At 38.9% G+C, this 21971-nt stretch overlaps 1 protein-coding gene across 1 annotated transcript in view; it reads right to left on the bottom strand.

Moving 5' to 3' along the window:
• Positions 1-21971, bottom strand: part of traf1 (TNF receptor-associated factor 1) — a 55873-nt gene that overhangs the window by 15042 nt on the left and 18860 nt on the right. Inside the window, exons 2-7 of the mRNA XM_059993818.1 lie at positions 19858-20081; positions 17785-17869; positions 14561-14659; positions 7105-7266; positions 5563-5634; positions 1532-1600 (exon numbers count right to left, since the gene is read on the bottom strand). Coding sequence (XP_059849801.1) covers positions 1532-1600; positions 5563-5634; positions 7105-7266; positions 14561-14659; positions 17785-17869; positions 19858-20066 — 696 coding nt within the window. The 5' untranslated portion in view covers positions 20067-20081. The remainder of the gene's footprint in view (positions 1-1531; positions 1601-5562; positions 5635-7104; positions 7267-14560; positions 14660-17784; positions 17870-19857; positions 20082-21971) is intronic.

Here is a 21971-nt window from a genome sequence, read left to right as displayed (position 1 = left end):
AATAGCCAATTATCTTGATTAAGAACAAACCTAAGAACATAAGAAATAGGAGAGGGAGTAGGCCATCTGGCCCATCGAGCCTGCCCCATCATTCAATAAGATCATAATAGCTCTGTCTGTAAACTCAGTTCCATCTACCTGCCTTTTCCCCATCACTCTTAATTCCCTTACTACGTAAAAACCTATCTAACTGTTTCTTAAATATATTTAGTGAGGAAGCCTCAGCTGTTTCCCTGGGCAGAGAATTCCACAGATTCACCACTGTCTGGGAAAAACAGTTTCTCCTCATCTCCGTCCTAAATCTTCTCCCCTGAATCTTGAGGCTATGTCCCTCAGTTCTAGTCTCCCCTACCAATGAAACAACTTTCCTATTTCTATCTTATCTATCCCTTACAAAATTTTGTATGTTTCTGTAAGATTCCCTCTCATTCTTCTGAACTCCAGAGAGTATAGTCCCAGGTGACTCAATCGCTCCCCTTCATCCCTGGAATCAACCTGGTGAACCTCCTCTGCACTGCCTCCAAAGCCAGTATATCCTTCAAGTATGAAGACCAGAACTGCACACAGTACTCCAGGTGCAGTCTCACCAGTACCCTGTATAGGTGCAGCACGACCTCCTTGCTCTTGAATTCAATCCCTCTAGCAATGAAGGCCAACATTGCGTTTGCCTTCTTAATAGCCTGTTGCACCTGCAAGCCAACTTATTGCGATTCATGAACAAGCACTCTTAAATCCCACCGCACAACAACATGCTGCAATCTTTCACCATTTAAATAATAATCTGCTTTTCTATTATTCCTTCCAAAGTGGATGATCTCACATTTACCAACATTGTATTCCATTTGCCAGACCTTGGCCCAATCACTGTATCTATATCCCTCTGCAGACTCTCCATATCCTCTGTACAATTTGCTTTTCTACTCAATTTAGTGTCATCAGCAAATTTTGCTATGCTACACTCAGTCCCCTCTTCCAAATCATCAATGTAAATGGTAAACAGCTGTGGGCCCAGAACTGATCCCTGCGGCACCCCTCTCACCTATGACTGCCAACCAGAGAAACATCCATTTATACCAACTCTCTGCCTTCTATTGGTTAACCAATATTTTGTGTATTGTATTTTGTAATTATTCAGAAGTTTACTCCATTTTAAACCCAACATCATTGAAAATGTAGTCTTCACAGCATGTGAAATGTTATAGGAAGTACCAATGTTTTTCCACATTCTAAAACATTTTCACCTTTAGTCTGAACATGAACCTATAACTCATGTCCTCAGTATTTTTAGTATTACTTATTTTTTTCTTAGTTGCTTGATTTATCTTCTTTTGCACGTTGGTTGTTATAATGTTTTGTTATTTATAGATCTTCATAGATTTTACTGTATTTCTTTATTTTCCTGTAAATGCCTGCAAGGTAGTGCATGAAGGCATATACATACTTCGATGATAAATTTACTTTCAACTTTGAAATCTCACGAAGGAGAATTAGAAAATAGTTTACAATTGCTTTTTAAAATAAAGAGACCTACCTTGAAATTGCAGCCCAATTCTGCATAACGACAGCTATCACGGGTCCGGTTTCCTCCAGGAGAACGAGACTGTAAAATAAATATTCACCCAGCAATTACTTTTAATTACAGGTCATTTTTTAAAAGTTGAATCACTGAAAAATAACTCCATTGTTTAAGTAATCCTCATATGGAGATAAGAATTTAACCAGCCTTTGTCATTGAGATTCCCCTTTACGACATATTCATAGCAATGCCACGTGGCCGAAAATGCCATGGCTTTTAACTCTACTTAGTAATTGGGGTGAAGATATATTAAAATAATCAACAGAAGGAACAACAACTGCTTTTCTTGTTCAGTGGTTACTAGGACCAATGCAAAGAAGGTGTGCACCGTAAAAGCATATTTTAAAGATAATCTGACTACTTAATTCGTTCAATATTCATTGGTTGCCCTTAGACTAATTCTGTAAATAAGAATTTGGAGAATATGGAGAGCCAACCCATAAACACTACCTCACTTTATTTTTGCTTCCTATTTGCACTACTATTTAAGTTTTAATATATATTTCTTATTGTAATTTAGAGATTTTTTTTCATGTATTGCACCATACTTCTGCCTCAAAACAACAAACTTCATGATATATGCCAGTGATATTAAACCTGATTCTGACTGGTTAGTCAAGAGTACAGCCACAAGTGGTACAAGTCAGAACATTTGCAGCAAAGAGAAGCTCAAAATGAAGCATACTTTAAACTTGAAAAGCTATACATTTAACACAAGAAAAATGCCATTGATTGCACTAATAACAAAATCTTATGGTTTTCATAAATGTGCAGACTCCATTAAAGTTGTCAGGCAGCACCCAACAAAGTATTATTACTAGCATTTAGAGTAAATTTAATTGGTGGTGCCAGATTTTATTCCAATTAGTACTGTTAACAAAGACTTAATTTATGTTTTTGATGCTACACAGTAGCACAATAAATTTAATAGTGACCCCAGTAAGCTTAAAAGGAGTGTGGGACAAAGTCCCCAGTGAGATTAAGGAGATGTGTGATTTAACACCCATTGAATCAAATGCTGAATCACTGAGATTTCTGAACAATTAAAGACAGTGGATTTTTAGAGTTTTAAAGTATATAATGTTACATCACCCTCACAGAAGGTAATTAAACAAAATTTGACAGAGGGCCTAACACATGATATTAAGCAGACACAAAGCGGTTCAACGTGGAAACATTAGAGGGCTGGGCAAAGGATCAGGTGACAAAGAAGCTCTGAAGAAAATTTTAATGTGTATGAGGCCTGGGTTAGAGGTTAATACAGATCCTAGGGATTTGTAGGCTGGAGGAGTTTATAGAGACAGGAAGTCATGGAATTTGGGAGGGAATTGGTAAAGTGGTTTATTGTTGTCACATGTACTAAACTATGGTGGAAAATATGTCCTACATACCATTCATACAGGTCCATTCATTACAACGTTGAGGTATTACATGGTAAAACAGTAACAGAACACAGAATAAAGCACTCCAGTTACAGAGAAAATGCAGTACAGATAGACATTAGGGTGCAAGGTCATAACGAGATAGATTGTCAGAAGTCCATCTTATTATACTACAGAACTTTTCAACAGAAGCTCTGTTGAGCCACGTGGTAAGTGTTCCAGCCTTTTGCATCTTCTGCATGAGAAATTCCGCAGAAATCCAAAGCAAAATGGAGGAACTCAGCAGGTCAAGCAGCATCTATGGAAAAGAATAAACAGTGGACGTTTTGGGCCAAGACCCTTCTTCAGGACTGAAACAGAAGAGGGAAAACGCCAGAATAAAAAAGAGTGTGGAGCGGAAGGAGGATAGCTAGCTGATAAGTAGAGGCAGGTGGGTGGGCAAGGTAAAGGGCTAGAGAAGAAGGAATCTGACAGGAGTGAAGAATGGACCACAGGAGAAAAAGAAGGAAGGGACCCAGGGGAAGGTGACAGGCAGGTGAGAAGAGGCAAGGGGCTAGAGTGGTGAATAGAAGAGAGGAGAGGGGAAGGACAAAGGAATTAATATTCATGCCAGACGGTGTTGTTCCTCCACCCTTGCCCTAAGGGTGGCCTTACCACTGCACAAAAGAAGGCCGTGGACCGATATGTTGGAGAGGGAAATGGAAAAGGAATCAGAATTAAAATGTTTGGCCACCGGGAATTTCCGCTTTTGATGGGTGGAGTGGAGGTGCTCGATGAAGCAGTCCCCCAGTTTACGCCAGGTTTCACCAGTGTCGAGGAGGCCAAACCGGGAGCAGCCAGATGACCCCAGCAGGTTTGTAGGTGAGATGCTGCCTCACCTGGAAGGACTGTTCTGGGCTGTGAATGGAGGTGAGGGAGGAGGCGAATGGGTAGGTGTAGCACTTTAGCTACTTTCAGGGATAAATGCTGGGAGGGAAATTAGTGGGGAGGGATGAATGGACAAGGTAATCACAAAGGAAGCAAACCCTGAGGAGAGAAGTGGGGGAGGTAAAGATATGTTTGGTGGTGGGAACCCTTTGGAGAAGGCAGAAGCTGCAGAGGACGATGTGTTAGATGTGGAAGGTCATGGGGTGGTAGGTAAGGACAAGAGGAACTCTCTCATTGTTGAGGCAGCAGGAAGGTGAGGGGAAATGGAGGCGATGCGGGTAAAAGCAACATCAATGATGGAGGAGGAGGAAACCTCTGATGTCCTGGAAAGGAAAGCAGATACGGCAGAGACAAAGGAATAGCATTTAATCTTCAGTCTGGGGGGGTGGGGGGGGGTATGGGGTGAAGAAAGAATGTCCGGGGTGAGTGAGGACTTTGATCACGCTAGCTGCTTTATTGACACAGCAAGAAGTGTACCCAGTGTCAGTGGAAGGGAGGCTGGTTTCTGTGATGTACTTTGTCCACTATTCTCTGCAGTTTCTTGCAGTCATGGGCAGAGCGGCTGCTATATCAACCCTTGATGAATCCAGGTAGGCTACATTGAGAAAAACTGGTAAAGGTCAAGGGGAACATGCCAAATTTCTTTAGCTTCCTGAGGAAGTAGAAGAGCTGGTGATTTTTCTCCTGTCATGTTAATGTGGTTGGACCAGGATTAGCTATTGGTGATGCTCACTCCTAGAAACTCAAAGCTCTCAACCCCCTCGACCTTCGCACCATTGATGTAAACAGGAACATACAATAGTAAACAAGATAGAAAAGTTACAAAATTAAGATGTTCTTGTAGCTGAAACCAATATAGATCAACGAGTACAGACAGAGTTGGTGAGGCAAACTGGACGTGGTGCGACTGAGGATGCAGTAAAGCTCAAACTTATATAAGATGGGAAGGTGGGAGGGCAAAGTGGACAACAGAGAGATGAGATGTTGCAAGAGTGAAGATGGATGGTGTTATAAAAATCAAAGCAGGCTATCTTAGTTTGGAAGCTTGGTTCAGACAAGATAAATATCTAGGCAGCAGTAATGCTATCAAACTACCCTGCCAGATAAATGTCCTGATAGGAAATAAAATAAAATACAGAATAAAGAGGCTATTTACTTATCTGAAATCACATTTCCACATTTTTTCCTCCCAATATACTTCAATCTCATGAACTTTGTGACTCACGATCTTATAGACTCTGGCTCTACTTAACCCGATTTCTCAAACTTGTTGCTCTTATCTTTATAGTGATTGGGAAGTGTAGGTAATATAGTCACCCCCCCCCCCACCTTTATGTATAAATATTTTAAAGATCACACAATAAGAGTGTAAAACCCAGTAGGTTTTCCTTTCAGTTTCATTGGGACCAATTTTTGCACTTTTCACACTGTCCTTACTAAAATCATTCAACCAAACAGACCCAAGTCCCCCAACCATCCTGGCCTCAGTTCCGACAGCAGTGCTTAAATGTCAACACAAGAGATTCTGCGCATGCTGAAAATTGAGAGTAACACACACAAATTGCTGGAGGAACTCATCAGGCCAGGCTGTATCTACGGAGAAGAACAAAGAGCCAACGTCTCAGGTTGAGACCCTTCATCAGTGTCTAAACATCATCAGTTAATGAGCAGTCTTACCTTTTCCTTATTGGCCAAGTCAAATTTAAAGGTTTTTTTCTCTTTGGACGGAGCTTTTTCACACACATGCTTCTGAAATACGAAGACATAAAAAGATGACCATCATTCTTGAGTTATTCACTAGAATAAACAAAACTAACAAATTACCATATCCATAGATATTTGGTAAAGCTCATCCACAGTGAGCCTTGATCTCAAAGTACTCTTGTTATCACATACATTTTAATATGTAGGACAAGTTTAAGAATCTAGGCAGAAGCAATCAAGAGGTAGGAAGATCCTTCACTGAGAGAGGTGATGTAAATAGTCAACTACTCTATGGAATATTGAAAGGCCTACACAGAGTGGATGTGGAGAGGTGGGGGAGTCTAGGACTCAGAATACAAGGACGACCCTTTAGAGAGGAATTTCTTTAGCCAGAGGGTGGTGAATCCCTGGAATTCATTGCCACAGATATCTGCAGAGGTCAAGTTATTGGGTATACTTAAAGTGGAAGCTGATAGGTTCTTGATTAGTAAGGGTGTCAAAGATTACTGACAGATGGCAGAATGGGGTTGATAGGGATAATAATTCAGCCATGAGAGAATGGCCAAACGGTCTAATTTTGTTCCTACGTCTTATGGTCTTGTGTATTGCTAGATCCACTGTAACATATGTGATGGTTGCTCCAAATCTCAGGCATTTTCAGTGAAAATTTTAAAGCAGCAATAGATATTAATTCTGTGCGATTTGATTGTTAGGTTAGTAATATTCTTTTAATAATCTATAAAGATACAGAAGAAACTTGTAATAAGAGTACAGTAAAACCTTAAGCAGGGTTTAGACACTAAAGTTCACAATCACTTTTCTGAGGAATAACTATAAATGACCCGTTTTGAGCTGGGCCTGCTGTGACATTACAGAGGCTTTGGCATCACCCTCAAAAACATCTATAGGTATTAGAAACTCAGATTGAAATTATCATAATGGAGTTAAATCATAATTTGTATCTGCTAATATAAAAACAGAAAATGCTGGAAATACTGTGTTGTTGAAAGACAAATTGAGTTATTTCTTCAATTCAAACCACTTGTGTTTCCAGAATTTTCTGTTTATTCCAGATTTTTTTTTAAAGTTTCACTCATAGTTCCCAACTTTTCAGCTTTCCTGAAAATGAAAAACCACAGAGGCTGGAAACCTGAAATGCAAATTGATTAGTTTGGAGAAAGGATCTTGGACCAGAAACATTAATTGTGGTTGTGTATTTCTATTTTTTTTAGGTCCTCTAACGATATGGATCATTGAGGAAGCTAAAATTCAGAACTTGGACTTCTGAATGAGAGACCAACTAGCTCAATTTCTCATGTTACAACCTATCTCATCTAATTCTAGGACAGGACAGCTGAATTATTAAATCACATTAAATGACTCATACTAGAGCTCCAAGTATAGAAAATTTTTTCACCAGTATATAAAAGTATATAACTGGATGAATTAAGAATATACTAAAAATCAGTTTCTGTAATAAATGTTATTCTATAGCAAGAAACATTGCCACCAAACCTGTAAGTCCTTCATAAACATTTTCGTATCACATTGCTGACATTCCACCATATTGTTTTTACACTCTTTTTCCAAGTGATCTGCCAGTTTCTTCCTTAAAACCATCAATCCACAACCCGTACTGCAAGGAATCAGTGAAAATTCACACTGAGTTACATGATCCTAGAAATAATAATAAAAAAATTTCAGAGAACTGACATCAATTTCACAAGATGCAATAAGTAAAATCTTAAAAGTATCATAAAACAAACCACAACTCGTTATTTAAAGCCAAGGTTTAACTACAAAGGCAATACTAGCAAAACAACAAACTTCACAATTTATGTTAGTGACAATAAATTCAGATTTTTGGGTGTAGGTCCAACTACCCTTGTATTGTTCAGAACCTTTTTTACTTGGTTTTTGGTAGTCTGATCTTGGTTTCTCACATAATCTGGAGCCAAGTGCCACAGCTCTGAGCAGCTAATTAGGAGATTAATATAGTTTAATTAGAACTTAGTTAAATCGCTTCTCTTAAAAAAAATGTCAAACATTTTTATGACATCTTCAGTTTTTGGGCATCTCTAATTATTCTAGATAAGATGATGGTGAATCACTTTCTTGAACTACTGCAGTATGTGTGTGGTGAGAGCTATCATACTGCTGATGGATAAAGAGTTTCAGGGTTCAGAACCAGCTTTGATAAAGGACAGGCAAAATAATTCAAAGTCAAGAATAATTGGCACTGTATCTATCCAGCAAGGTAAGTAAAGAATATTTCACCATACTACACACTTGTGCCTTGTAGATGGCTGAAAAAAACTTGTGATGTCAGAAGATGAATCACCAGCCCATGACCTACTCTTGTAATCACAGTTTCCATGTAGCCAATCCTACTGAAGTCCTGGTCAGTGGAAAACCACAGGAAATTAAGAGTATGGGATTTCCCAGTGCCAATGCTACTGAATGTACATTGCCTTGCTCCTTGGTGGAGTAAATGACTTTTGCTGCTCATCAATTGTCTAAGTCTTGCTGCATTCACACATGGGTTATTTTGCTGCTGAGGAATTGCAAATGGACTTGAGCACTGTACAATCAGCAGCAAACATCAACAGGTCCAAATACAGTGCAGAGAAGGTCACTGATGAAGCAGATGAAGACGGTTAAACCTAGGCACTGCTCTGAGGAACCGCTGCTGTAATGTATGATTGGATGATTGACCTTCAACAAACACAACCATCTTGTTCTGTCCAAGGCACGACTCCAGCCATTGGTGATTGCTTTCCCCTTTAGTTGCTCAACAAGTTCCATTTTTAACCAGGGTGTTCCTATGCCACATTAGGCCAAATGTTGCCGTGAAGCGGAGAGAACTAACCTACAGGATCCAGCTCTTTGATTATAAGCTCTGCGGAAGTCTGGAGTGGTTCTGGCAAAACCCAAGCTAGTGACAGTGAGCAGATAAATGGTGAACATCTGTTGTTGCCAGCACTGTTGAGAAATCATTCCTATTTTTCCCCAGATAAACTGATAGTAAAGAAGACCGTATGGGGATTGGCCAAAATGGATTTGTCCTTCTTTAACCCAGGGTGTACTTGGGCAATTTTCTACACTGTTGGGTAGATGCCAATACTGTATTTACTGCAGTTGGATTTTGGATCTTCAGTACACTAGCCAGATTACTGTCGGTTTCAAGCGTTTTTCTGTTCTTATTTCAGATTCCCAACATCTGTAGTTTTTTATTTTAATTTTAGATCATATGAATTTAAATAAGCTTATGTAAAAAACATATTAAACAATAGTGTGCAAATTTAAATTCCATTGTGTCTGTATATACTTGGTGCCCTGTGTATGTAAGACACTCAAGAGCTGGAAGAATTCTGAAGAGAATAGAGAGACATGTGAGTTGTATGACACCAAAATGACCTCCTTGGCTCAACACATCCATGTCATTCTCCGAGCGATGAACAAGTGTAAGACAAAGACTTCTTACTGCTAAGTTCATAAATTCAGAGTTGAAAATGATGGCAATCCCAAGCTATCTTATTATATGTTCCAAAATCCAAAACACTTCTGGCCCCAAGCATTTCAGGTAAGGGATACTCAACCTGTACTTTCTTCAGCACCTCATCTATGTTAACACTTTCAGTAACTATGTTCTTAAATCCCATGATCCCTCTGTTTTTTTTTCCAGAGATCCAGCAAGGAAAAAGACCTTTCAGCCTATTGGCTCTACAACATTCCTCAGTGCCCTACCATCAAATGTATACATCCTATTTATTTCTGATTCTCGAAATACCTCATCTTGCACTTGTCAAGGTGAAATTCTATCTCCTAGCGGTCCACCCAACTCTCCATCTTATCTAGATCAGGGATAGGGTTTCCAAGACATATTTATGCCATGGACCAATACCTTTAAGCAAGGGGTCCGTGGACCTCAGGTTGGGACCCCCTGCCTGAGACAATCTTCCTCATTTATCCTTAACTTGTGTCATCCACAAGTTTATTAATCATAACTCCTGCATTCATACCAAAACTGTTCATGTGTATCACAAAAAAAAAGGGGTTCCAGTCTACTTTCATATGCTATTCTAATGTCATATGGCTACTGTCCACTGCCCCACCATCAGCCTTTGTCACTATCTGCTCAAAAAACTCAATTTGTGAGACAGGATTTCCTCATCACAAAGCCATGCTGACGATCCCAGGTAAGACCCTGCTATCCCAAATATGAATCTTATCCCTCAGGATGTTTTCCAATAATTTCCCTACCACTTATGAGAGGCTCACCAACTAGAAGTTACCTGTATACATGACAGAAGAATTAAACACTTGGGAAATGTGTCTAGAAATTAGAGTTCACTTTTGTTGGTGCACTAAACACATGCTAAATGTAATGTTAATACCAAAGCTAATTCCTAGAAAAAAATTCACACTTTGGGGAAAAATGTGTGAAAAAAGTATGATGACATTCAGTGCATAAATTAATTCACATATGTGGGTTTCCTGCTGATATTCTGGTGTTGTGTGCTGTGGTTTCCATTGGGAACTCCATGCATTTGCCTTGAGACACTCAGCTGACCACTGGGAACAAGTCAGAACCCTCTCCACTGTGGTCAAAATGGAGTAGACGTATAGACCATCACTGAGAGGAGGGAAAAGGTCAAGGAGTAGGAACATGTTGATCTCCAGCATGTCTGACTTCCACACCACATGATAAACTGTCCTGACCAACTCACCAGCCACAAGTGTCTGCTGGCTCTTGCAAAATCAGAATCGGAATCAGGTTTATTATCACTGTTTAAAGTAAAATTTATTACCAGAGTACATACATGTCATCACATACAACCCTGAGATTCTTTTTCCTGCAGCAAATCTATAGAATAGTAACTGTAAACAGGATCAATGAAAGAGCAAGAGCATAGTAGACAGCAAACTGTTGAAATGCAACTATAAATAAATAGCAATAAATAATGAGAGCATGAAAGCAAGATAAGGAGTCTTAAAAATGGTATCAGTGGTTGTGGGAACATCTCAATAGATGAGTGTAATTATCCTCTTTTGTTCAAGACCCTGGTAGTAACTGTTCTTAGATCTGGTGGTGCAAGTCCTAGGGCAATTGTACCTACTGCCTGATAGCAGCAGCGAGAAAAAGAGTATGGCTTGGATGGTGATGATCTTTGATGATAGATGCTGCTTTCCTACGCCAGCATTTCACGTAGATGTGTTCAATAGTTGAGAGGGCTTTACTTGTTATGCACTGGGCCTAATCCACAATCTACTGTAGGATTTTTCGTTCAAAGACATTAGTGGCTGTAAAGTCAATACACTTTCCACTACACACCTTAGAAGTTTGTCAAAGTTTTTGATGTCATACCAAATCTCTGCAGCTTTCAAAGGAAGTAGAGACACTGTCATTCTTTCTTTACAATTAGATTTATATGATGGGTCCAGGACAGGTCCTCTGATATAGTGATACCCAGGAATTTAAAGTTACTGACCCTCTCCACCTCCAATGAGGATTGACTCATGGACCTCTGGCTTCCCTCTCCTGAAGTCTACAATTAGCTCCATGGTCTTGCTGACATCGAGTGACCACTCAGCCAAATTTTCAATCTCCCCCCTGCATGCTGATTTATCATCACCTTTGATACGGTGCTCAACGGTGGTGTTATCAGTAAACTTGAATACAGCGTTGGAGCTGTATTTAGCTGAGTGAAGAGGGGGGCTAAGCACATAGCTCTATGGTGCAGCTGTGCTGATGGAAATTGTGGAGGAAATGGTTTTGCCACTGCCGTACGTCATGAAATTTGTTGTTTTGTGGCAGCAGTGGAACATGGGCAAGACAAACACATTATTATAAAAATTACAATAAGTTGCAAAAACAAAACCAAATAAATAGTGCAAACACCAACAGGCCAATGCTGAGACAATGTACGCAGTTTCAACGTTGCACATTGAGAGTACAATGAATACACTCCATTGTACTACATACTGTGGACAATTGGTGAAGTGAGCACCATATGACACCACGCTGACGTGAGCTTGCGAGATGCTATATGCAAAAGGGACATTCATGTGACAGTGGAGTTCCATTAATTGCCTCATTCTCAAACCTAATGAAAAAATCTGAGTTAATAGTGAAGATCATAGTAGTAGGGGAAGTGGGTGCTGCACAACTAATGTTAGGCAAACTTCAGCCATGCCAAGATGAATTACAGTTCAATGCCTATATCAGTTTTCTGACAGCCACTGATTAACACGGAAGTAATTGCCAGCGTGAACAAAAGAGCTTTCACGAGCATGATGCGCATGAAAGTCATATGCAAACAGTCATTTTCTAGGCATTGGTGTTTTAACATTGCAAGGAAACAAGTTAAGTGAGACTATTGATACAGAGCCTATATAAAGTGTTCACCCCCACCTCCTTGGAAGCTTTCATGTTTTATTGTGTTACAGCATTAAATAACAATGGATTTAATTCGACTTTTTTGACACTGATTAACGGAAAAAGACTCCTTGGTGTCAAAGTGAAAACAGAGCTCTACAAAATGATCTAAATTAATCACAAATATAAAACACAAAATAATTGGTCATGTAAGAATTCACCCCGTTCAAGTCAGTATTTAGTCAATAATTGCCTTCAGCTGCAATTACAGCCTTTAGTCTGTGTGGATAGGTCTCTATCAACATCTGGACACTGCAATGTTTCCCTATTCTTCTTTACAAACCTGTTCAAACTCTGTGAGCCTGCATGGGGATCATGAGTGAACAGCCCTTTTCAAGTTCAGCCACAAACTCTCAATTGGATTGAGGTCTGGACTCTGACTTGGCCACTCCATGACATTAACTTTGTTGTTTTTATGCCATTCCTGTGTAGCTTTGGCTTTATGTTCGGGGTCATTGTCTTGTGGGAAAACAAAGCTTCTTCTAAGTCGCAGTTCTCTTGCAGACTGGATCAGGTTTTCCTGCAGGGTTTCCATGTATTTTGCTGCATTCATTTTACCCTCTATCTTCACAAGCCTTCCAGGACTTGCTGCAGCGAAGCATCCGCACAGCATGATGCGGCCACCATGCTTCACAGTAGGGATGGTGTGCTTTCGATGATGTGTGGTGTTCAGCTTATGCTAAACATAGCGTTTAGTCTAATGGTCAAAAAGCTTGTCAGACCATAGAATCTTCTTCCTGCTGATATTAGAGTCTCTCACCTACCTTCTGGGAGATTTCATCTAAGTTTTTTTCACAGTGGCTTTCTCTTTGCCACTCTCCCATAAAGTTGCGAGTGATGAAGCACCTGGGCAACAGTTGTTGTATGCATAGTCTCTCCCATCTCAGCCACTGAAGCTTGTAACTCCTCCAGAGTTGTCATAGGTCTCTGGGTGGCCTCCCTCACTAGTCCCCTTCTTGCACTGTCACTCCGTTTTTGAGGATGAACTGCTCTAGGCAGATTTACAACTGTGCCATATTCTTTCCATTTCTTGATGATTGACTTAACTGTACTCCAAGGGATATTTAGAGACTTTGAAATTTTCTAGTATCCATCTGCTGACTTGCGCTTTTCAATAACCTTTTTGTGGAGTTGCTGGTGTGTTCTTTGTCTTCCTGGTATAGTTTTTGCTGGGATACTGACTCACCAGCTGTTGGACCTTCCAGATACAGGTATATTTTCACTACAATCAATTAAAACACCTTGACTGCACACAGATCTCCAATTAACTAATTATGTGACTTCTAAAACCAACTGGTTGCACAAGTGATGTTTTGGTGTGTTGTATTAAAGGAGGGGGCAATATTTACCAATTATCGTGTGTTTAATATTTGCAATTAATTTAGATCACTTTACAGAGATCTATTTTTGCTCTGACATGAAAGGGTCTTTTTCTGATGATCAGTGTCAAAAAAAGCCAAATTAAATCCACTGTGATTCAATGTTGTAAAACAATAAAACATAAAAACTTCTGGGGGGAGGGTGAATACTTCCTACAGGCACTGTATATAAAGATTGCATAAACAGTTCTATAAATATGAGGACCAAAGATGCACAATTCCAAGCTAATAATCAGAAAAAAATGCAAACAATGGATTTGTAGGTGCAAGAGACTGCAGATGCTGGAAGGTAGGAGACAACCTTGCAAGTGGGACATTGAAGATTAAAGTTATTGGATGTTATGATAAGATTTTACAGCCTTTATAAAGGCATTAGTTTGACTGCATTTGGAGCATTGTAAGTAGTTTTGAGCCCCTTTTCTATGAAAGGATGCGCTGGCATTGGACAGAATCCAGAGGAGGTTCACCAAATTGATCTTGGGAAAGGTTAACATATGAGAAGCATTTGATGGCTCTGGGACTGTACTCACTGGAGTTTAGAAGAATGAAGGAGGAATCTCATTGAAACTTACTGAATATTGAAAGGTCTAGATCGGGGTAGGCAACCTTAAGCACAAAATGATTTACTAACATGTTATTCATTAATTTGAGGTAAAACATAACTAGATGTATTTAAATGGATAATTCCCCTATTTCAAGTTTTCAATGGCATTTATCTGGCCCACCGTCTGCTCATTAACACGCGATCCGGCCCACAGAGGCAAAAAGGTTGCTGACCTCCTCTGGTCTAGATGGACTGAAGGTGGGGAGGATGTTTCCATTACTGGGAGTGTCTAGGACAAAAGGGCATAGCCTCAGAATGGAGGTTGATAAGTTTCTGATTAGTAAGAGCATCATAGGTTGTAGGAGAGTGGCAGGAAAATGGGTTTGAGAGGGAAAATAAAGCAGCCACGATTGAATGGCGGAACAGACCTGATGGACTGAATGGCTTAATTCTTCTCTTAAGTTTTATGGGCCTTAGGAAACAATGAGGCTCTTCACCAATCTTTTGGGACATTATATTAATTTCTTTTCTTCTTATTATGCTTTAATTTGACACCTGACAATTTCATTAAACTTCTAAACTTCAAATTTCACTATTTGTAAAACCCACCTCATAATTCTTCATTGTGCTTTTCCAGGTACAACCAGGATTGATGCAATGCACTTTCAAATCTAAGATCTCCTTGGATACTGCAGCATCACTAAATATCTTTAAATAATAAAAAAAAATTCTTTAAACATCCTGAAACTGGTTTGAGAGCACTGAGTATGGATATTTAGAATGTTTTCTTCTGAATCAGCTCTGCAAAAGGTCTTATGTAAAACAAAACAGCTTTTCATATTCAAACAGCCAATCATAGATAGATAAATAGATAGATACTTTATTCATCCCCAAGGGGATATTCAACATTTTTCCAGTGTCCCATACACTTATTGTAGCAAAACTAATTACATACAGTATTTAACTCAGTATAAATATGAATTAATAAATAGCTTCTAAAAAGTTCTTAAATATATAAAATCATATTATGAATATTTATATATAAACCAGCTGAAGATTCCATTTGATGAAAATAACTATTTACTCTTTTGCAAACAAAGAGCATTTAAAATGTGGCCACCTTCAACAGAATTATTTTTACCTGCATTTCCTTAAACTATTCCCAAAGCATACTTGCACATTTACATCTTAACTTTAGATAAAATTAAGGGAAATAATGAAAGAGTTTCTGTTTGGAAGAACATGACTAAAGATGACAGAATTCAAGATCTCAGTAGGTAAAAGTTACATGGCATGAATTATATACACAGGAGATTCCAGGAGTAAATGAAACCATGACAGCAATTTTACATAGAAGAGTCAGAGTTGTACAGAACCAGGCCCTTTGGCTCACCAAATCCATACCAATCATCACACCTATCTATAATAATCCCTTTTGCCTGCATTGGTTCCTTATCCATCTATGCCCTACCCATTCTAGATCTGTCCAGTTAGCTCATAGATACATTATTGGTACTGCCTTCACTACCTCTTTGGGCAGGTCAGTCTAGAAACCAACTACTACACTTTGCATGAAAAATTTACCCTTCATGGGCACTTTAAATCTCTTCCCTCACTTTAAACACTCGCCCTCTAGTTTTAGAGACCCTTACAATGGGAAACAGACTCTGCCTTTCTACCCTATCTATGCTTCTCATAATTACGTACAATTAACACATCACCTCTCAGTCTCCTTCATTCGAGGGAGGGGAGTAAGTTCAAAGAATTTGTGCAGGGCAAGTTTTTTTAAATAAAACAAACCAGTGAAGTGCCTGGAATGCTCTGCCTAGGCTGCTAGTAAAGGCAAACACATTAGTGGTCTTTAAGAGTCTCTTTGATATCCTCATTAATGTGCAAGAAATGGAAGGATACGAACATCATGTGTAGGCAGAAGGGATTAGTTCAGTTGGGCTTTTGATTACTAATATAATTAGATAGCTAAGACATTACCAGCCGAAGACCTTAGTTCTGTGCAGTTCTGATCAATGTTCTATATACTATATACAGTATAAAGCTTTCCTTAAACCAGGACAATTCAATTTTTTTTTCTTCCCAATAAAAAGCATTCTGTGATGCATACCACAAGACTGCTTAATAAATGTAGATGAAAGAGAGTTTATAATAATGAACAATATTAATTGGAAATACAAGAAGGTCTGCACAAACCACTGGAGGAAATCAGGTTAGGCAACATCTATGGAAAAGAATAAACATTTGATGTTTCAGGCTGAGACCCTTCATCAGGGCCAATATTAACTGGAGCAATCAACCATCTGTGAATGGGTGAATTTATACCAATTGGAAATGGGTTACAGAAATATAATTGATTACTTGTTAGCTATTATCTATTATCTGCAAATATATGCATATCCAATTTTTAACAACATATATTTTTAAATAATTGCAAGAGTGGAAGCTTTCAATAGCAGCTTGGGGAAAAGTTCTGATGTATGCAAAATCAACTTTGGACAAGCATAAAGTTCACTGCAAGTTCACCCTTTTGCTTGTTGACGTTACCTCACAATTTTATATCAGCAGTGAAGCTTTTAAATGCTTCTGAGGGGACTTGAAATACTCCCAGAAATGCAGCTTGCTAACACAGAAAATAGCAAGCTTAGGGAATCCCTGTACCTTTCAAAATCCTTTTTATAATTTAGAGTGTATTATACATGTAACAATGGGTAACAGGATGTTTCCACTCTGAAAATATTGAAATTAAACCCGTCTGTTTTGTGAAGAGAACTTGAAAAACTTCCTGTAAAGACTGAATGAATATATTTCCTGCCCGCATTGAGCAGTGCAAGAATTCTTAGTAAAGTTACCACAACGTACTTGGTCTTTACAAAGAACTGTTCTGTGATATCAGTGTGAAGAGAATGGAAATCTTTTTTTTAATTGGAAGCCAATGTGTGGTATATGTATAGGTCTTATCGCCTGTCATTTCATTCACATTTTGATGACTATGCGGAATTAGTGATATTTAATTATTAACATTAAGAATTTTGAGACACTTGGATAATTACTAAAGATAGAACTGTGTTTTCATAGAGCTTAAAATATTAATATCTACACATTATCTAAGGACTTTCAGGATGTAGCTGATAAGTTGCTGCCACATAATTGCACCTTCAGAATTTCCCACATGGGAAGTTGTTGAATAATTCTTTAAACTAAAGCCTGTTTCACACTCCTTCCATGAGAAGTCTCCAAAGACTCACAGTACCATTATAGGCTGTATTCTTCATATATCTAAGTAGTTATATGATTTTTAAAAAAACAAATGGCATTCAAGTGAATTAAGAATTCAAATTACTAATTGCTCCCTGTCCCCTGAACTACTTCTGTAAGATTTTTTTTGGCTTCTTGTTAGGCCTGGAATGTTAGATATCTGTAGAGGAAAAAATCCGGCTAGTGGTAAAGTGGCATCCACACTGGACCTCAAGTGAATCTGGCTGGCCCCTTGCACACTTTCCATCTGTTCTGGGTCGACTGTCAAGCTAGCAACTCGGCCTTATAAAAACCAGACAAAAGTGCTAAAGGAATGGCAAGGAATGCTGCCTGATGCATCATGAGGCATGGAAAAGGAACAGTAGGGGGAAATAAAGGTCAGAGGATGCCAAACACTGAAAAATGATCAAATTTTTTTAAAACATCCCAATCATTAATAAATGGCAATGTACATTTAACATCACAAAAGTAATTCTACCTGGTTTTACATTTTTTCCCTGTTTTAGTCAGTACCAAAACTGCTAAATTGCAAGTTTTTGAATGGATATTACAGTAAAATTCCATACCTTTCCCAAAGCCAAAATGCTATCTTCATTTACACTCTGTGGGTCATCTTCCTTACATTTCTGACAAACTGAACTTTTATTGTATCTGTTCAACAAAAGAAAAATATTCCTATGTAAATATTTATAACAAGCCTGCATTCGAGCAAAGATGAGAATAACCCAAACAGTGGCACAGTAGCATAACGGTTAGTGTAATGCTTTATAGTGCCAGTTGTAAGATCAGGGTTTAATTCCCACCGCTGTCTGTAAGGAGTTTACACGATTTTCACACAACTGTGTGGGTTTCTTCCAGGTGCACGAGTTTCCTCATATATGCCAAAGACGTATGGGTTAGAAATTAACAAGTTATGGGCGTGCTATGGGCAGCCCCCAAGTGCAGTGACACTTGGGGGCTGCCCCCACCACAATTCCCAGTCTGTGTCGATCGTTGACCCAAATGACACATTTCACTGTACGGCTCGATGTACAAGTGACAAATGAACCATCGAACATTACAGCGCAGCAACAGGCCTTTTGGCCCTTCTTGGCGGTGCTGAACCATTTCTCTGCCTAGTCCCACTGACCTGCACCTGGACCATATCTCTCCATGCACCTCTCATCCATGTACCCGTCCAAGTTTTTCTTAAATGTTAGAATTTTTCTTAAATGAAGCTAATCTTTTTTCTCTTTTTCCTTCACAAGTGCCAGCTATTTAAAGTTACACTATAATTGTTACCTCTGATCAATTTCCCTTTCAACAATGCAGGCTTATAAAGGGAAATTAGAGAATTACAAACAGCTTGAAAGGATGCAAAATATAGAAATCTCCCTTCAGCAATAAACTTGCGTTTTCCAAAACATTTTAATTTGCATACTGATGAGTTTTATTGAAAGTGCATCAATTTTGCGTCAGCATCTCAAAGTACTGAATCAACTGATTAATACAAGTAATATAACATTCAGAAATGACACGAGTGGTCAAGTGGTCCCAACATTTTCTCAGTGAAAGCCTCACTTGCTGAATTCCAGTAAAATCAACACCTACTCATCCCCTCAATAAATCCCCAATGACATGTAGGACTGCTCCTTTCATGTTCTTGGGACTGTTCTGGGGATTCTCAGGACCTGTTAGAAACCCTACAGCTGGGATAGTTGCATGATTTAATTTCACTTATTTCAGTGGAGTTTCCAAATTAAATTAAATTAATATAGTTAAAAGGTTACAGTTTGAGGGGTTATGATACCCAAAATGGGAACCTCTGATGTAGCCAACAAAAGGCATTGCATTTACATTTATAATTTTTTAGGGGGTAGCACACAAAATATTTCACTTATATTATTTTATACATACACAATTCATTAGTTCTTATTTATTCCTTCTCACTCTATAAACATAGGAGCTTCTGCAGATGCTTGAAATCCAGAGTAATACATACAAAATGCTAGAGGAACTCAGCAGGTCAGGCAGCAACTATGGTGAGAAGAGTCAATGTTTTCGGGCAAGACCCTTCATCAGGACTGATGAGGAGGGGGGAAGAAGCCAGAAGAAGATGGTGGGGGGAGGGGAAGAGGAGGAGTACAAGCTGGAAGGTGATAGATGAGACCTGGTGAGGGGGAAAGGTGGGTGGTGGAGAAAGAGAAATAAAGTAAGAAGCTAGGAGCTGATTCATGGATGAACTACAGGGCTGAACAAGAAAGAATGTGATAGGAGAGGAGTGTGGATTAAGGAGAAAGTGAAGGAGCAGGGCAGCCAGAGGAAGGAGATCGGCAGGTGAAGAGAAGAGGAGAGCCAGAATGGGGAATGGAAAAAGAGAGAAAGGGGAGGGGAGAAACATTGATTCTTTATTCATCTCCATAGATACTGCTCAGTCAAGTATTTTGTGTGCGTACCTTCTCAATCTGTCAATTTATAAAATAACTGATACCACAATACCAATGTAATAACTAGACTGTTGAAACAAATCTTTTTATAAGTCTATTTTAAGCAAATAATTGGCTAGCTAACAAAAGATATTCTTCTACATTTTCTGTGCAATTACTTTTAGTCAAGTACATAAAGTATAAAAATTGTAACTGAAGGTTTGAATTACTTACTTGATAATCCACTCGACACACGCCCAGCAATATCGATGGCCACACAATGTTTGGTATGCCTTCTTCAGGACATTTTTACAGAAACTGCACAGGTACTTCTCCTCCGGCACATCATCGCAGATATTTTGTGGGAAGCCAGAAGGCAACTCATTTTCATCAGGTGACGGTGGAAGCCCATTGCATATAAACCCGTTGGATTCTTCAGCCATTAGAAACTATGCAGCCTAGAGTTTCCAACCAAAAAGTAACAAGGTTTCTATTAATGTCTGTTGGCTGACCAAAGTAACAAGTGTCAAATGAGAACAAGTCAAGGGTTTAAGCTGCTTGAGGAGGAAGAGTAAACTTATAGTTACACTGTGTTTAAAAACTCCCTGGTTATGACAAATCTGGAAATTTGTAACTTGTTTATACTAACCATATCCACCTACACTAACAAAATAACAGGGTTTCCAGTAAAAGCTAATTGGTTTGTCACAGAGTTTCAATTATATCATCACAACAAAATGAAATACATGCTCTGGTCACTTTATTAGGTAATCCCTGTACCTATTAAAGTGGCCATTCAGTGCATCTTTGTGGTCTCCTGCAGCTGTAGCCCATCCACTTCAAGGTTCAATATGTTGAGCATTCAGAGATGCTTTTTTGCACACCGCTATTGTGGCACTTTTTTTTTGAATTACAGTCACTTGCTGTCAGCTTGAACCAGCCTGGCCATTCCCCTCTGACCTCTCTCATTAACAAGGTATTTTTGTCCACAGAAGTGCCACTCAATCATTTTTCTTTTGTTTTTTCACACCTTTCCCTATGAACTCCAGAGACTGCTGTTCGTGAAAATTCCAGGCGGTCATCAGCTTCTGAGACGCTCAAACCACCCTGTCTAGCACCAACATGGTCAAAGTCACTTTCTCCCTCATTCTGATATTTGATCTGTACAACAACTGACCACATCTGCCTGCTTTTATGCATCGTTGTTGCGATATGATTGGCTGATTAGATACTTGCATTAATGAGAAGTGTATCACTATAACAAAATGAATGCACTATGAAATATTTCATAAATACAGCAATTAAAATAACACAATGTGGAACCTACTCTGATGCTCCTGGCATTAAATTCCATTAAACGGAAGGTTAGTTAGGAAGGTTCAATCGTTAGGTATTAGTATCGAAGTAGTAAAATGGATTCAACAGTGGCTGGATAGGAGATGCCAGAGAGTAGTGGTGGATAACTGTTTGCCAGGTTGGAGGCCGGTGACTAGTGGTGTGCCTCGGGGATCTGCACTGGGTCCAATTTTTTTGTCATATACATTAATGATCTGGATGATGGGGTGATAAATTGGATTAGTAAGTATGCAGATGATACTACGGTAGGTGGCATTGTGGATAATGAAGTAGGTTTTCAAAGCTTGCAGAGAGATTTAGATCAGTTAGAAGAGTGGGCTGAAAGATGGCAGATGGGAATTTAATGCTGATAAGTGTGAGGTGCTACATTTTGGTAGGAATAATCAAAATAGGACATACATGGTAAATGGCAGGGCACTGAAGAACATAGTAGAACAGAGTGATCTAGGAATAATGGTGCATAGTTCCCTGAAGGTGGAATCTCATGTGGAAAGGGTGGTGAAGAAAGCTTTTGGTATGCTGGCCTTTATAAATCAGAGCATTGAGTTTAGGAGTTGGGATGTAATGTTGAAATTGTACAAGGCATTGGTAAGGTCAAATTTGGCGTATTGTGTACAGTTTTGGTCACCGAATTATAGGAAAGTTGTCAACAAAATAGAGAGAGTACAGAGAGCAGGTTCAATATTGTCATTTAAAGTAAAATTGGATAAGTATATGGACTGGAAAGGAATGGAGGGTTATGGGCTGAGTGCAGGTCGGTGGGACTAGGTGAGAGTAAGCATTCGGCACAGAATAAAAGGGCTGAGATGGCCTGTTTCCATGCTGTAATTGTTATATGATTAAATTCATTAGTTGATAGAATAAGATAGATATCTATTCAGTGCTGTATAAGACTTTTATACAGGCCGTATAAATAAATAAATCAGGTTTATCATCACTCACATCATGAAATTTGTTATTTTTTGTGGCAGCTGTACAGTGCAATACACAAA

This window comes from Hypanus sabinus, chromosome 18 (genome assembly GCF_030144855.1).
Source record: "Hypanus sabinus isolate sHypSab1 chromosome 18, sHypSab1.hap1, whole genome shotgun sequence".
NCBI classification, from domain to species: Eukaryota; Metazoa; Chordata; class Chondrichthyes; order Myliobatiformes; family Dasyatidae; genus Hypanus; species Hypanus sabinus.
The sequence above is the reverse complement of the archived record's forward strand: the minus strand, read 5'-3'. Positions and strand labels throughout refer to the sequence as shown.